The sequence below is a fragment of the Phasianus colchicus genome, chromosome 1 (assembly GCF_987193195.1).
Source record: "Phasianus colchicus chromosome 1, bPhaCol1.hap1.1, whole genome shotgun sequence".
NCBI lineage: Eukaryota > Metazoa > Chordata > Aves > Galliformes > Phasianidae > Phasianus > Phasianus colchicus.
The window spans coordinates 174,039,047-174,057,532 of record NC_143436.1 but is presented as its reverse complement, the minus strand read 5'-3'; the positions used below and the strand labels follow the sequence as shown (position 1 = coordinate 174,057,532).

Sequence of the window (18,486 nt, the reverse complement as noted above, 5' to 3'; positions counted from 1 at the left end):
GGTTGAACAATCTAGGAAAAAAAGACTTTCAAACAGACAAGCCCATTCCAAACTACTTAATGATTAAAAGTTCTTTTCTGCACATACAGTTCTGGAGTTTCTAAGATACAGTACAGAAAAAAAAAATTGATTTGATGGCAATAAGACAAACTTTTGAATGACATCTTTTAAGTGACTGCTCACTCCTCTGAATACAAAAACCAAAAAAAGAATGTATTCAGAATTTACAAAGAAGTCATTTGTAAAACTGACTTCTAATACTTGGGGAATATTTTTGTGTTTACTTTCATAACTACATAACTGTTTTCAAGAAAAACTATGCACAAGATCTCAGGATCGTACCTCCTGCCCTTCCAAATAGCTTTAAATACTTAAAGCACATTAAAGATTTCCTTTCTACAAGAACTTTTCTTGCCTGTAGTTTGTTGAAGAGCTGTACTTCTAAGAAAGATGAGGAAAATCCATTTATTACTTTGAATATAGAAATAAAAAGGCAAAACTTGCTGAATTAGTATGATTTCTTGGACACATAAAACTGAAAAAAATCTGTATATACATAACATTCAACTTCACCAGTTAGACAAGAGATACCTTAAATCTATATATTTTTTTTATCCTGTAGGTTGTAGAACAAATGTTTAAAATACTGGCAAACAACTGTAAAATCAGATACAAAATATAAAACCTTTCCACCCTAGTTCAAATTCTAACAGTGATTGCAAGACACTGGAAAAGCAGTCTCATACACTATTAAAAAAGTGAATTAAATAAAATGGGGAGGGGGCTGCTATTGTGTGTATTTTTTACTGTGATTGCCATGTCATTGTTTCCTAGTCTTTGCCATTAACCATACTTTGCTGAGGCAGAAACTATAACTATGTTCATCACAGTAACTATTTCTACTTTAACTGTTATAAATCTGAATTGGAGATATTTTCATCCTCTTTAGAAATATACACAACTGAATACATAATAATTTAAGACCAAGAATCTTAATCCCTTATTAAAAATAAAGAATTAAACTGTAAGAAAGCACAATCGTTTGTAGGGTGCAAGTTTAAATACTAAGAAGCTGAAAAACATAGAAGTTAACATGATCCCTGCTTCGCTTTCAAGTCCTTCTATAACATCAATCTTTCAAATCTTGCCTTCATTGAATACAGACTGAATTTCAACAGAGATTATAAACACAACTTTCACTGACTTCTGAATTTATGGAAACAACTCAGCCATAAGCAAGTGAGAAAGGAAGAAACTATATATTCTATGTTCTGTCTTTTGAGAGTCTAACATTTTATCAGTAGGGGTACAAGACTACCATTTTCATGATCAGAGTAAACGTATCACAGCAGCATTCCTGGCCTAATTTACACCAATGGAAAGCCTTGTGTCAGAGGCCAGAATTTACTTCTTTAAAGGGTGAATGACGAAATATCAGTAAGAGAAGTGATCCCTACATTAAGTTGCCTTATGTATTCCATAATCAAAAGGAATATTTCTGTACTATTTCTGAAGGTTTTTCCTATTCATAGGGAACAAACCCTCAGTATACAGAGTTACTTCAATTTCATCCCTCTGGATTCAAAAGCATGACTTCCTTCCTCTCACCTGTATTTCCCAGGAAAAATGCTGGCAGCCTGCCCAGAGCCCTGAGCATTCTGAAGTGCCAAGGCTACAACTCCCTTGCAACACTTCGATGGGGATGCCAAAGAGCTGATTTACTGCTTACACCAAAGGGAATCAGGCTGTGCTGGAGTAAACAGCCCCTACAGCCCATGCATTTGATGGCATTAGGGCACAAGCATTCAAACTGACTCAAACCACATAAGGAGAGGAAACAAATTACAGAGCTGAGCTGGCATTCCCAGGCCTCAGCATCTTATTTCAGCTCTAAAGAAGCAGCTCTCTCAAACTCCACATTAAGAGGGAAACCCAGAAACCCCACCATAAACTTTAACCCCAGAACACAAGTCTAGCAGCCAATGCTCTTCTTTTGAGCATGGGGCAGTAAAACCTCACTTCCCAAAACTGGGGGCAAGAAAGGCAGTGAAATCAGTCTCCTCTTCTATGATACAAGACTTTGTTAACCTCCCAGGGAACAGATTTGCTGCTGAAACTGAATAGTCAGCCCTGTGGTTGAAGACAGAGCAAAATGCCCTGGGTTCAAACTTCACTTCTGACAATATAGTACGAAAAATAACATGTCCACTAAAGAAAACTCTAACAGGTACATACAAAAGACGGCACTAAATCAAAACAGAATGCTATTTAGACTGCTAAAGAAAATTTAGATTAGTAAGCACTGTTTTTCATACAGCTGATTTAGTCATTGCAATATACATCATGACCCTTAATGACACACTCAGATGGTTTTGCATTGGACTTCCAGCTCATTCATTTCACAGGGTGAACATGAAAGGAGCAGATATAAATTCTCAGAGTAAGTGTAAAGTTTCCACCCCTTAACTCCTCAGTACTTTCTCTTGTAAACTAAATAATACTACACCAATGTACTTTCACATGACTGTATTTCATCTTTCTGCATCTATCATTTCTTGGTCTAGAATAAAGTCAGAGAAGCAAAGCTCAGAAAAGACCCCCTGCTGAGGTCATTGGGACTGCATATGAACATCTGAGAAGATAATTCAACTCTTTAACAATATCCTATCTCTCCATAATCTATTTCAATACTTGTTTTCTATTCACTTAGCAGTGTGATTATGTTACCACTACACAGCACTTTGCATTCATAACACTGATCCTATTACACTTTCACATAGGGAACCTGCATAAAAAGAAGCCTATTTGCCTCACTCTTTACATCTGAAAGTCAGAAACTTTGTGGAAAAATGCACTGTGTGACTGATGGTGCAGACCACATGCTTCCCACTCAGACATCCACAAATGTTAAAATAAAAACATTTTTTCAGTGGAGAAAGCATCAGTGGTGGGAAGTAAGCTCTGGAAAGTTACTAATGAAAAGAGACAGTCTCACAGCAGATGAAAATCCACTGTACACTGATACCATCCATCTTAAAAGATAACCTTACTTCGCTAATGTGTAATTCATTTAGAACTTTGTTCCCTCTTCAATGACTTATTAATAATTCATTTACAAGCCATGAGATTAGGAGCAAATGGGCACAGAAGAAAATGTATTCGAGAAGATTTCAGTACCGACTTACCCATCTGCAACCTGCATCTTTACTCTGTACCAGGAAACACACAACTACCTTGTGGTTTCAAGCTGCTCCCACTGGCTATCTCTATACTGCAAGACCACAGAGTACTTTCAAGTCAGCTTCCAAACCTAAAAGGAAGTCATGGCAGAAATCCACAGCAGTATTATAGCCTGGGATAAGACATGAGCATGCACAATCCCTCAGTTCCCTGGTATCCATGGAACAGAAAGAAGGGTACACAGGCCAGAAGGAAGCTGTGCCATGCGTTCAGCTACTCCTGCTCTGGGTTTTCAGGAAATCAGGTCTGCCCAAGCCTCCTAAGGTAAAGCACTGTCTATTGTGTATGTAATAACTTATTTAGAGAGAAACAAATAATCTTCACTTAAAAACTGAAAAGGCATAAAAAAGTCGTATGTTCAAACTGTGTTTATAAACAGAAGCTTCAGAAATAGAGCACTGCCTTAGGGAAACTTTCATTGAGAATGGATCACAGTTTAGAAAATAGCAGAAGATAAAGAGACATCTGTCCCATTGCTTCTGAACAAATACCAATAATTAAATCAGCATATGGAGCCTTTTGGGTTGAACGAGTAATATTCTATCAGGTCATCACAGCAGTAAAATACATACTACCATAATTCTGCATGTTTAGGTATGCTGTAGATTCTCTGTACAATGCAAAACAGTAGTGGGAAGCTACAGCTGCTAACAACTCTGGTCCAGCAAAGTGATTGATGAATCCTGTGCTGCCTTGGTACTCATAGTATCTTCTCTGCACAAGGCTATGTATCACAGCTAACCCACAGCTAAATTCCACAGTACATTCTTCTACCTTGTTTCAAAATCAAAGCTGTCTGTAGGTTTTGCAAGTGACATAATGCAAGTGGCATATTTAGAAGAAAAAAAAGTCTTTCACAACACGAGTATTTCCTTTCAGTTGTGAAGTGTTTGGAAAAAGATACTAAAAACAAACAAAAAGTTTTGTGAAAAAAAGGAGCAAGATATCCCCTACTTTCTCTTGAGAATCAACCAAACCCTAACATACTTAGCATTTGGACAGACACACATCAGTTGTATCCCACTTAAGAATGTTGTACGAACACAACAAGGACTGTAAGCCAGGCTCCTTCACCCTATGCCTCTAAACATGAGGTGGGGAGAGTGCTATATGAGAATGACTGTGCTGGCCACTCTCAGAAATCAGTTTCCTTATTTCCTTACCCTCTGTTTCCGTAGGCTTCCTGGGCTGGTGGGAGATGGGCTTGGAGACTTCCCAGAGCGGGGAGTAGAAAGTTGGCTACCAGGGGTTCCATTCACTAAAATGATATTAAATTGAGAAAATAAATACAAAGCATTATTAAAAGAAAACAAATAGTTAAATGAAGATATATCATTCCCTCTCATTCTTTTTTTAACAGCTTAGCTTTTTTTCCCCCCCATGTTTTATACAAAAAATAAGGTAATTCACAAAATAAATGTTTCCTCAGAGTTTTGGCTCTTGAAGCCATTTTTCATACAGAATGCAAGCAAATAATGAATCTGAAAAGGCTGTTCAGTCAATTACTTGAGAACACTATCATATTTTCTTCACCAATACTGTTCCTGCACTTGAAAGCAATGGAGAGCAATGTGCTTTGTTAACTTCAGCAGATATTTACTGCATGTAAACTTTTTCATTTTGTTTAGTTAGAGCTTCAAGTACAACCCGTCAGGAATAAAAAGCAGTTCTGCTTTAAAGAACAAATCAATTGTTAGCTGTCCTTCAGCCATTTGAAGAGATTTCTGCATTACTATCTAACCCAAACACCACCTCAGACTCAATCCAGAAGGGCTTTCTAGGTGCAAATAAATTTGATGTAATATCCCAAGTCTAATGTACATCACACCATCACTTTCTCAAATAAATAAGTTCCTTCAGACATGCCAGTGCTTATAACTGTAGAAGCATCTTTTCATGCATGTGACATTATCCATTAAAAAAACCAAGACAATACCAGCAGAGGACAGAATTCTACAAAGTAATCACTATCAATAATGTTCACACTGAAGCACTGGTAGAAACACTAACAAGTATGTATCACACATCTCTGTAAACATTCTCTAAACAAGCAGCTGTTATATCACAGTCCAAAGCTATCAGCATCAGGAAAAAAAAAAGAACCAACAATTCGACTCCCAGAATCTTTGGAGAATATTTACATACTAGGATATCAGCAAGGCATTTGACTTACCTTCTATGAGTTCTAGCATGGACAAAATCTGACTGTTTAACCTGACAACAGCAAGCAGCAAAATTCCTGCTCTGTGCTAAGCCAAGCTGTAGCAAAACTGAGAAGCGACGGGATTAGTTAAGGATAGCTGGGGCTGCTCACACAGTGAGCTGAACGCGATGCAGGATTCATAAGCAGAAGCCTTTTGTGCGTAAGGCTGACGTCTTCAGAGCAGCAGTGGGAGGTGCAGGTGCTGTCTTAGGGCTACATCAAAGGTGTCAATTAAGCATAAAGCTGCTGCTTCACAACGCTGAGCCACCACAACCCCCACTCGCTTGCCATGGAGCCCCGAAAGCCTGAGCAATTTTATATGCTGTGCACTGAATCATAACGAGGTGCCTTTGGGGGCAACATAGCAAATGACTCATCTGGAAATCAAAATGACAATAACACTTGTAAAACCTTGGCTGACTGGCAATCTAGCAAATACTAATTCCTTTGGATAATACAGTAGGTATTTTAAATGGCTTTTTTCTTGCTTTTTACATAATACTTTGCTCTCACTGGATAACACTGGGCCAATATATTATGAAGAAGAACAGCTATACCTACCACACTACGTGGATCAATAAAATACAGCATGCTGAGTGATAAATCACAACTACTAAATAGTGATTAAGTGCTACAAGCGATTGGATCTCAACATCATTTTGTGCAAAGCACTGTTTAAGATAAAGATGCATTTTCTTTGTATAACCATATGAACAATAAGAAATAGCAACTGCATTTACATGGAATGCTTTTATAGGAAACCGTTGCACTCATCTAGGCTACAAACTCTCTTTGTACAGAGGACAATGGTTTAATATATCAGCACTGATTCAAATTTGTCCAAAGCATGTGTGGGGGAGTACATGCATATGGATGGACACATTCACTGAAGGTCACTTCGGCAAGAAAAACACACGGAGCTCTGGCGAATAGTACAGAATATAGCTAAAACTGAAGTTATTATCAGGACTTCTGAAAACAATTATGAAAAGGGATACAGGAAGACATCAAAAAAGAGTTTTTTGTAGTCACAGATTTTTAAAGTTTCAAAGCATTTCTGCTAAACAAATCTGTTATTATTTAAAAAACTAATATTAAACTACTGCAGTTCAGAGAGACCTAGATATCAAGACTGCTCAGTAGTAAGACTTCTGCTCCCCCTTCTCTTTAAACCCAGCAGATTTTCTTAGGTTTAATTACTATTTTAGAAAAAAATTAAGACAAAAGATATACTTTAATAAACTACATTAACACCAGGCATAAGTTCCCATTCCTTATGGATTGACTCCTTCATAATTTCCATCATTAGTTTCTCCCAATTAGTTATTTTCCATTACTAATGTACTTTTTTTCTTTTTTTTTTTTGTCTTAAAGAGAAAGACTTGAGGCTACCAACAAACAAAGAGATGCAATGGTGCATTTGACTCGATGCATTTCCCACATGTACCATGCTGGTGAGTATGTGCTTTAGATGAAAAAATTATAAACTCTAAAAATTCTAAAAATCACTCATTTGTCATCACCAGATTGTCCAGAGTGGCTACTGGAGGCTAGCCATTGGAGGCTAAGCTCCAATGTTTTCCTCTAGAGTATATTTTTTAAATGAAAATGATGAAAGCTGTTGTGGTGGTGTTAGATGTCAGTAACGTGTGAAATCAAGAGGACAGTTAATGGATCGAGTCTTCAGGAGATCTGAATGTGCTCATTTTCTTCCCCATGTCCAAAATACAAAGATGCAAAGTACATAAAAAACACATCAGGGTTTTTGTGAACATACAAGGACTTCCTGTGAAAAGCTGTTTAGTAAACTCTAGAGCTGACAATTAGCTCTGGGGATATGAATGTTTTTACCAGTCATTAGGTGTGTAGAGTGTCAACTTTTACTCCTGGAGTAATTTCTATCTTATTTTAATCAACTTGCTGTTGTAACATGAGTTGAATTATCCCCACGCAACTGACTAAAACATCTGGTGAGCCATGTACTAGAAGTATCCACTGCAGTGTAGACTTCTAAAGTAAGGCAAGATGAATCCAAACTTGAGCACTTAGAAGACTGAAACATACCGAAGACTAAGCAAAATTCTCTCCATCTACCAATTTGGGTGGATTTTATATCAAGCACAGAACTCCGTAAAGTAAACTGATGTCTGAAGGCCATATAGGTTCCACATTAGAGTCAGCCCAAAATGGGATTCGGGTGATGTGGAATCTATTTCCAGCTCTTTGTATCCTTCTGCGTTAACAACAGACATAACTCATGTCATCCCAGCCATTCTTCTACTTAGCCTTCGAGTTCTGACAGAATGAACTCTCAGCACACATCATACTGTCTATCCTCTGAGTGCTCAGTGCATGTGGAGATATACATTTCTATTACTCCTAATTAAGTTACTGCTTAAAAGAGAATCACAACAAGGAAGAAATGGACATTTCTTATAATTCCTCAGTCTACTGCAGGGACTTTATTTATTCAAGTATAACTTGCTGGCTATAAACCATTCTAGTTTCTTACACTGAATTTTCAAATTGAGTTGATATTCTGTACAGTGGAGCAAATGAGGTAGGACTGATTGTGACCACCTTTCTTAGCTCCATTTATAATCGTGACATCTTTCTCACATATGCAGCTTATGATCAGATAACATGGGAACAAACGTTGAATAAAATTTGTAACATTTCTGTATTTTTGGACTGCCCAAAACTCTATTTCTAGGTTGAATGCTTTCTGGTCTGAAACTGCATTCCTATCCAGTATCTGCACTGCATTTCTCACTGACTGACTGATACAGTACATTCCTACAGGGAACCATGATGTAGATAAAAACATATGAAATTGGTAAATCACTGTTGTGATTAATCATGTTCTTGAGTGAGGGAAGAGGTTTCTTGTCACTTTTATTCATAAAAAGGCAGGGGTCAGAGACATCAGCTCACCACACTGCCTTCCCATTGTCTCATGAAAAAGATTTATTCATTCAAAATTTCACAGGTGAAGTACATATTAGAAAGCTAAAATAATAATAATGAAATTATTGTGGCTGCTCTGAAAAAGCATATGCACAGTCTCAGCAATTGTGAACTCCTCTGCTTACTGTCATCTCTTGATAACAGGGCAGCAACCTGTCTTTTCACTTCCTTTTGCAGGATCTGAATACCCACAAAGGTAGAAGGAAGTCCACAAAATAGAACACTGAAGCTGGACATTAATATTTACTTAGATAAATGGAAAACAGGTTTTCATATGAAGATATTTATAAACTGGTGGAAATGCTATAAATAAAAAATACCTTGATAGCATTCCAATAAATAAGCCATCTTAATAGTGCATCTTTTTATTAAGTAATGAAAACAAAAAGTGAGAGAAGCTGAATTAAGCTATCAGGTGCCAGTCTGCCATTGCCACTGCATTATATTAAAATCATACTATCCCATAAAATTGCCTATTAACGTTAGCATTTGTAGACTATAAACTATATTGAGATTACTGTGTTTATGAAAGTGGTTTGCCAAACACAGAAGTGCGCGTGTAAAGAGGAAAGAGGAGACTAAGAGTGATGAAGGCTGTTTTGCAACCACAAAGCATTCATGACTAAAATGTGCAACAGTCTAAACTGAAAAAGTGATTTACAGAAGTAACAACATGTGTATGTCATATTCAGCTACTGTTAGCTACAAGGTGGTGATGCCAGGTAACTACTTGACTTTGCCTCAGTTACTCCTGTAGTTTGTCATTGTCCATTTCAAAATAAAGCTTTCTTTCAAGAAGATTATGTAATTACAAGGTATTTAGGGAACAAGATCTTGGCATTTAATTCTTTCTGCTTCTGTATTCTATTTGTATACAACTTGTACTTTTTATCTTCATTGCAGAAGGAAGAGATTGTCCAGAGCACTACATTAAGCAAGTAGCCTCACTATTGCTCTTCAGGAAAGACAAGGTTTTCCAGGTTTTACCTAAGTGGTAAACTAGTTGGAATAAATACAAAATAATCAGTACTGCATTTTTATAACTGGTGCTAAGGCACCCCTTGTACATTCAGTCTTTCCTAGAGTTTATGTCAGAAGGCCAGGACGATACGAAAAGAATCTCTCTCCCATAGAAGACAAGAACTAGTATTTCCATAAAGAAGTTTTCAGTTCATCTATAGATGAGAAATGGCAGCAGAATTACAAAATGTTCACTCAAGAGGCTCGGCAGGTCCTCACACATGCAGGACACACTGCTCTCCTTAGGGTAATCAAAACAATGGCACTGTTGCCACAGCCAAAGTCAGTAACAGCCAAGCTACAAGCACCAAAGCGCTGCATACACGGACATGGCAGACGTGCCCAAGACCTCAGATGACAAAAGCCATCCTTGAAAACATAGTTCCCTGGAAACCAGTAACTTTCCTGTAGCCTCAGAAGGTAGCTAAGTAGTGCTTAATTTAGACAGCATCTATATGTATGTCAGATCTAAGCAAAATCTCTCTTTTGAACTATTCTGCCTCACTGGAAAGACTGGGATTCTCTCAGTCCATGTGAATGGAGTACCAGCTTTAAGGATGTTTCTTTATTATAATTTAACTTTTTCATCCTGTAAGAGGGACTAACTATATCTACTCCCTTTAATTACTCTCGATTCTTATTATAAGCTATAAAACGAAAATAATATATATTTTCAATGATTAGTATCAAATACCAATAGCATAAATGAAAAATTAAAAGGAAGCTAGGATCAAAGAATAAATCATCTGGAAATCCCTGAGTTTGTAGGATGACTCCATCACTCCCATGGGTTTGTACTCCTGGCTTCAGGAAAGTTTTGTTTCAGCATATTCATTACAAAATCTGTCAGCTGAGTATCTGTAATAGTGTGAATAAAAACATGTGACCCCACCAAAGAAAATATGATATGTCACGTTCTTTCCTTTGGGATCCAAAAGACCTTCTTGAGTCAGGTGGCTGAAGAAGGGTTGTTTCTGGGTAACAGCCTACAGATGAACAATCACACTAAATGAAAACATATCTTCTTACAAAGGAACACATCTACTTTTTTTTTTTTTTTTAATAGCTGAGGAAAGTAAAGTATAAGCATCTGCTCTAGAGAAGCTTTCAGTAAGATCCAATTTCTACATCCTGGAACACTTTTTTTTTTTCCCTAGGGAACATCTACAGTTTTGATCAGCTTTAGTTTGATGTGTAACTTCACAAAGCCTTTGCCCAGATGCAATTTTCATAAAAAAAAACCTATCCTGCCCTTGTTAATACAACCTACTTGAGACGTTCTTCATAAACATTCCTTCAGTCAATTGGAACAGATACTAATAATGCAAGTTACTCTTGTAGAAAACACTTGTCTCACAAAATAATCAAATTCTTGAAATAACTCTTCTTAGTACCACACTTGAGTCACTGTTACAAATAAGATTTGAGCAACTTGAAATATTTTATTTAATAGTTTGAGGGTAAAAGGAGAAAGCACAGAGGGGATGAAAAGTGAAAAAGAAGAAATTCTGAAGGAGATGCTCAAACTGAAAAGTTACTGCGAGTCCTCAAAACTATAGTTTGTATTTTGGTGGCTAGAATTCATCTGAACGCAGTAACTTTCCTTTAATTTAATGGACTAAGGCTACAGTAATTCTAGCTCATGCTGCTCTTGATTTGATTAAAAATAATGATCTTGAAGAAGAAAGCATTGCTTTCTTCAAATCTCTTACCTCTACACCTGCACTGAGGCTGCCACCAGTGGTGTTAATTAGTAGCTGGACGGAAGCTGACAGCTACTGAATTGCTGTCAGATGTTTATACTTTGCAGTCACTGGCAATGGGCTGATACCTGCTATCTCTGAAATTCAACATCTCTTTCATGATACCCTTTCCTGAGTAATATTTGATGCCAACAAAAAAACATCAAAGTGTTTTACAGCCTTTGAGAAGATATCTGGACAATTAAGTAGAGGCAGGATTATCTGATGCACGCGGAAGTAGACTTCAGCATTCTGCCTGCTTGTGAGGTGATGCTGCTGTTCCCTTCTTTATTCCCTGCTTCATTTTGTGATTCAGACTGAAAGTATTTTAAAGCAGACAATATCTCAAATGCATTTGTAAAAAAACATAAAGCAATCCTCCTGCAGTGAGAATTCTGTCTTGTGGTACTGTTCTGAAACACTGTCAGATGTAAACAAAAAAATGAACAAAACATAATAATGAAGTCAACCCTTACCGCAGATCTTAAAGGCTCTTTTAAGAAATAAAGTCTTCTGTGTTTTTACAGAAATAGAGGTTTCAACTGCTCTCAGAAGCCAGAGAGGCTAACAGGAAAACATAAGCATAGTAAGTATATCATGTTTAAAAACAAAAGTGTAAAAGCAAGACTGAAAGAAAGGTGAACATCACCTATTTAAAGATTTACAGTTCTCTTAAATATGTCAATCAATGGTGTAAAAGACACGTTTTTTTCACTCATTTTAGGTTGATGTCAAGAAAGGGTGAGGAATGCATCTCCCATTCCCTTACAGATGAGTCTGCTTTTCTTCGCTCTCAATCGCAAATTTGAACTTGCATCGCACACTAAGTCCTGGTGCAGACTCAGGCATCACTAAGTGTCTTTTTTTGCAAACCTGCAGCCTGGTCTTCACTTGCAGCTCTATCCTTTCTCTCTACTCTGCCAGGGCTGTATGTCCCTGAACCTGTGGGCCAGCATTTTCCTTGTTGTTCTCATGTCCTGTTCAGCATGGGGCTTTCAGGCTCACTACTTGATGGCTCTCAACAAGGGGCTCACTGAGGAGATGGGATTCAGCATCCTTTGCCTGCTTCTGCAGACAGTCACGGACCACCACAACAAGGTGAGATTGAAATAGGAGGCTCTACACATTAGGCCCTTCAAGCAGGATTTTCTCTAAAAGTCACCTGTAAACACTGCTGAATTGATTTTCATATCATCAGTTATGGTAAAATGGTATTTCTCCAAATTACAGATTTGAAACTGAGACACATACATTAAAGAACCAGCCAACCAAACCACAACCCCTTCAATTTCTGTGAGCAATTTCAGAAACTATTGAGACAAACGTGGGCAACTTCATCACTCCATAACAGTTTGCTCAGAACAAACACCTCATGGACTTCACTGCATTTGGTTCAAGCCAAAGTCAGGCTTAGTTCACATCAATTACTCTGTGGCAAGCAGGGGAACAGTTCCTGAGAATGATACACAAGTGCTTAAACCAAGTAGTCTGTCTACATTTCCCAGCCTCACTCACCACTTAAATCACAATGTGCAAATGAACCCAACACAGTGTCTTTGTTATCTTCAAAAGTTATGAATTCCTATTAGCTATTCTGTGCTGGAAGGAAAAAAAAGTCTACCTACATTAAAAAGCACACCATACTAAAGACGTATATTCTGGAGAATTAAGGGTAACTCAATGATTTCCCTTCATTTTAGAATTTGGATTATCCCAATAAGGGCAAGAATTGATGACAGAACCAGGCATCTGATCCTCTTCCTTGGCAACAGTGTGCCAGCTTTTATGAGAGAAGCAAGAATCAACGAAGAGGAATCAGATTCTTCCTAATTAGCTACTCATTTCTCTGTATATAGCTCACAGCCTTTTTTTTGAAAGTACAGTTTAATGATACAATTGATAATGCTTTCTGCCCACCCTATATCACTACTTTTCTCAGCTTTCTGCCTTTTATGATACAAACCTTAACAAAGTTGGAGACCCCGCACATAGCAGGGGGGTTGAAACTAGATGATAGTTATGATGCTTTTCAACCCAGGCCATTCTATGATTCTGTAATTCTATGAAAACAATGCGCCTTTCTTTTGGAATATATATATAGCCTATGATCAGAACAGCTGAGTTCTTCTCTACTACTTCTTACGTTAATACCTAATGAGAAAAAATCTAAGACAGTCATTTAAAGATGAACTAAAAACAGTTTAAAAGCACAGAGTAAAAGACACATATATAAACTTAGCAGTAACAACTGACAGCAAAAGTGTAAACTTATGTTTTAAGTGCTGGTCACAGAATCACAGAATCACAGAAACACCAAGGTTGGAAAAGACCTTCAAGATCATCCAGTCCAACCATCCACCTGTCATCAATAGCTCTCACTAAACCATGTCCCTCAACACAAAATCCAAACATTCCTTGAACACCTTCAGGGTCGGTGATTCCACCACCTCCCTGGGCAGCCCATTCCAGTGCCTGACCACTCTTTCAGAAAAGCAGTATTTCCTAACATCCAGTCTAAATCTCCCCTGGCGCAGCTTGAAGCCATTCCCTCTAGTCCTATCACCAGTTACACGAGAGAAGAGGCCGACCCCAGCTCACTGCAACCTCCCTTCAGGTAGTTACAGAGAGCAATAAGGTCTCCCCTGAGCCTCCTCTTCTCCAGACTGAACAATCCCAGCTTCTTCAGCCGCTCCTCATAAGGCCTGTGCTCCAGACCCCTCACCAGATTTGTTCCCTTCTTTGAAGCCGCTCCAGGGCCTCAATGTCTTTCTTGCAGTGAGGGGGCCAAAACTGGACACAGTACTTGAGGTGCAGCCTCACCAGAGCTGAGCACAGGCAGACAATCACTTCCCTGCTCCTGCTGGCAACACCATTCCTGAAGTAAGCCAGGATGCCACTGGCCACCTTGGCCACCTGGGCACACTGCTGGCTCATGTTCAGCCAAGCATCAGTCAATACCCCCAGGTCCATTTCCTCTACGCAAGTCTTCCAGCCACTCCGCCCCAAGCCTGTAGCGTCGCCTGGGGTTGTTGTGGCCAAAGTGCAGGACCCGGCATTTGGCCTTGTTGAAACTCATCCCATTGGCTTCAGCCCAGCTATCCATCCTGTCCAGATCCCTCTGTAGGGCCTCGCTACCCCCAGGCAGATCGACACTTCCAGCCAACTTGGTGTCATCTGCAAACTTACTGAGGGCACTTAATGCCCTCATCATGCACTCAATGCCCTCATAAATGGTCATTTATGGGACCCTAATAGTGAGATATTTAATGTAAAGAACATGGAAAAAAAAGTATCTGTTCATATATGCTCTTGACAGTAATTGTTATATTCTGCTGCTGTTAAATATATGTAATTCCAATAAACAGGCACTATTTTTAGGCCTACTGGATGGCAGAAAAGTGAAATCTGTATGATGTCTCCACTTCATGGGAGAATTTTGTTTTTTGCTTATTACCTAATTGTCTTTCTTTTCATTGTTCTTTTACTGCAGTGTCTAACATCAAACTGTGTATTTAAAATAAATTCACTGATTTTTTTTTTAATGTTTATACTTATTTTATTTATTTTTTTTCTCTCCGTAGGAGATTTAAAGTTTATTCATCTACACTTTCCAAGTATATTTAAGTAAAAACATTACTATTTAACACGTGGTCAAAACCAGAATGGGATCATGCAGTCACCATAGAAAAAATATTGCTAGTCTCATGGCAGAAACATTTTTTATGCACAGTAGGACTGTTTTTCAATACAAATATGAACATACATAGATCAATGTTCAATAACCTGTACTCACAAATAAAGAAATATTGGGGGAAAAAACATCTGTAATATCCATGGACTAAGTAGAACCTCTTTTGCTAAATTCTGATTTAATTTTGTTCCATCGAGCTCCAAATAAAATGACTTGAAGTATGTTTCAGAGAGTCTGTGTGCTTCTTCCTCGCAACTGATACTTCTTCACAACACCTCTTTTCAGGCTTCTCTATTTCAGATGTTCTTAAGACGTGTGGGAGGCACACTGCCTCCCAGCCCTCCTACACAGATCTACGCCTCTCTCTTTCATTGTGTTACCCCCACTTTCCTCCTTCCCTGATCAAGAACAGTTTTTTTCTCAGTCTACTCTTGTGAAAAATATGGTTCCACTTGGTTCACACCTCCTCTCTTTGAAAGCATCTAGGAGCTCCTTGGCACCTGGACAGTTCTGATCGCCACCTTCCTTTCCCCTAAGGACATGATGGTGCAGGATGCAGGTAACAAAAAGGTTCCAGTATGATGTTTGCTTCCCTGTAGGCAGAATACTTAAGGCAAGAAAGAGTGAGGTGACTTTCACACAGCTCTAATGTTTGGCTCTTACAAAATCCATATTCACAAGCAGTGCTGCAACTGCTGGACTGGGTCTACTCAACTGGCCCATACCAAGTATTATTTGTACTTATGAGTAACGGATTTGTGCTGGCCCCAATACAGATAAATTATCTAATGTACTTCTTTTACTTATTTGTTTCGAAAAAGCTGTGAGTAGGAACTAGTCATAGACTGCTTTCTAGGAGAGGACAAATAAGTCCCTCCAGGCAGAATTATAACTTACTAAAGATTTTGTTGACCCTTCTCCAATCTGTTCCACTGGCTTGTTCAGCCAACTCTGACTTGCTTCTTCCTCAGCTGTCTTTTGTCTCAAATTCATGTCTGCATTTACATTCTGCCTTGGCCCTTCTCCTCCTTCTCAATATACCTAATATCTTTAGCCTATTCTTTCCTCAATGCTGACTTGTAATTCCCTCAGAAACAAAATGCAAAAAACCCCCTGAAATCTGCGATGTGCAGACACAGGCACTACACTGAGTGACTTGACTACTTTCTGCACTGTTTATTCAGTTCTTAGTAGAAAGAATACTTCTTTCTGTCAGTCTTTATCTACAAGAAACAAAATCACGCAAGAACAATGAAAGAAAATAAAGAGCAATGCTGGAGAATAATCTATAACGTAGTAAAGAAGTCTTTTATATCAGAAGACATTTCTTTTCATGTGCAACTGAGAGTAAGTGAATTTTTATTATCAACTGTTTTATATATATATTTTAAAGAAATGTTGTATTTTAAGCACATTGCCAATAGCATTTAAATAAATTGCTTGCTGTTTTTAAGAAGAAATTCTTGCTTGTTTTACCTGAGCTGGTAGAAGCAGGAGACTTGCTGCGTCGGGATGGACCTGGGCTCTTGGTGGTGCTCCTTCGTGAGCTTGAAGCTATTTTGGTATAAGAAGTAGATTTCACCACTCGACATTCTAAAAGACAAAGAAATTGCATAAGTTAGCAATTAAGAAAGCCAGCAAGATTCTGAAACAGAAAGAGCATGAAAAGCACAAACATTTAGCCCACGCTTGTTTTCATTCATCTTGAGGAGTTTTACGGGAAAATATAAAATCTGTATAAATGGCTCCATTAAAATCCAAGTACAGTATGTACCACTTCTCAGACAAAGAACTGCTGCGGTAATCCAGACTTTCAGATACCATGGTTACTGCAGGTACTTAGGGCAGCTTAATTTAAGAGTGTTGAGACATAAAATTTATTTGAAGATTTTAGCACAAATAATGCAGTTGGTTTTTTTAAATGATTTAGTTGCAGTGTAAGCATTTTTGTCAGCCTAGTAGTAACCTCTGGAAGAACTGGAAGGCTGCTTTTATATATCAAAATGTTAAGACTGTACAAGATGACGCAGGTGTCTGTCACTCATGAAAGGTTTGAAGAAAGTGAAGCAGGTTTGTTGCTCCTGCTTAATCCTCTGGTGAGCAACAGCCCACATTGTATAGCACACGCAATTCATCAAAGGTTGAGGGAAATGGCACTACTTGCTCATAAGAGACATCAGTAAAATCAGTGAAGAGGCGAAATTACCCTCCCACTTGAGAACACTGCAAGATGTTCAGGTTAGGGATTATATACACCCACACAGCTCTGTAGGCATTCTTGCATTACGCCTGCAAAATGGTTGTTGGCCTGAGGATGAAAGAACTCGGTGTGCATAAAGCTGATGTCTTGCAGTCATAATGGATACTAAATTAATCACTAGACAAATTATACAGTCAGGACCAAGAAAAATATTCCACTTCTTAGCCAGTACACAATTAGAAGTCTGCAGCAATGTTTATACTGCATTCACCTCAAAATGTCAGTATACTTCACTTGTTTAAAAATAAATAAATAGACATTTATTTCTGTATCAGACCTGTTCCCCATTTTCTTCCCATGGTTAAGTTTCTCAAAATAGGTTAAGAGAAATAAACACGATTTTTTTTCTCCCTAGTAAGAAAATACTATGTGCAAGCCTGCACATTATTTAGTCTCCACAGATGATCAGTGAAGCCTGTAACATAGTTTAGACAGATTAGAGAACAAAGAAATAAAATTGAGCATAACTAATTAACTTAAATATCTCCGCCAGTGAATGATGTCATGAAGTGTATTTCTCTTGGCCTCCCTAACTGCTTGTCTGTCGTCAAGCTGTTGAAGAAGATGGAAACAAGAACTCATGCATTACTGAAGGAATGTCCAGCACATCTGAGAGCTGAGGACCATAAAAAAGCCCTGGTCTTCCCAAAGAAGCTTTTCTTCCCAAACTCTCCCACCTTCCTAATGGCTAGTAGCAGTAGTTAATTTCTTCCTGTTGACATTTTATGTGATTCATGCATTGCTAATCTCATTACATATCAAGTGACAACTGGAAATGGAGGAAAAAATCTACTCTGTTGTAAGAGTTCATTATGAACTGAAAACAGGAGGAAACAGATGAAAGCTTTCAGATAGATTCAAATAGGCAACTACATCAGAAAACTTACATGATGTATTTGCATAAATGGGTGCTTCAGAAATTGTCTATGCATTTCAAATGCAAACAGGTTCTTTACCTTGTTAACAAAGACTTAACATGTTAAAACATCTAACAGTCAACTTCTTTGATTTTGTAAAATTAAGATGTTATTCTAGTGTATGTCCCTATTCACAAGAATCAATCAGAAAGGTAATTGAATATTCTAGGGGTCATTGAGCAAAAAGACTGAAATAACGTCATCTAGCCAACCGAAAACCATCAGACTATATTCACTTGCTTAGTAAAAAAACCTTAAGAGTCCATGAGGAAAATAGCCAGCTATTTAATGTAATATACTTTACTGTAAACGAGGCTTTCCTTTAGTTTCATCATATGAAGAACATGGTATCTGCATCCTTTGCTTGCAATTCATGCTATAGGCTGCACTTTATCTTTCATCTTATTGCAATTATTAATACCTACTTATGTTTTGAATACCTTATA

General features: G+C 38.0%; 1 protein-coding gene across 4 annotated transcripts in view; it reads right to left on the bottom strand.

Moving 5' to 3' along the window:
- Positions 1-18,486, bottom strand: part of DCLK1 (doublecortin like kinase 1) — a 231,611-nt gene that overhangs the window by 62,428 nt on the left and 150,697 nt on the right. For all 4 annotated transcript variants that reach the window (XM_090133104.1, XM_031615845.2, XM_031615843.2 and 1 more), the window contains 2 exons: positions 16,340-16,456; positions 4,404-4,498 (listed from right to left, as the gene is read on the bottom strand). In XM_090133104.1, the coding sequence (XP_089989230.1) occupies positions 4,404-4,498; positions 16,340-16,456 (212 nt within the window). The remainder of the gene's footprint in view (positions 1-4,403; positions 4,499-16,339; positions 16,457-18,486) is intronic.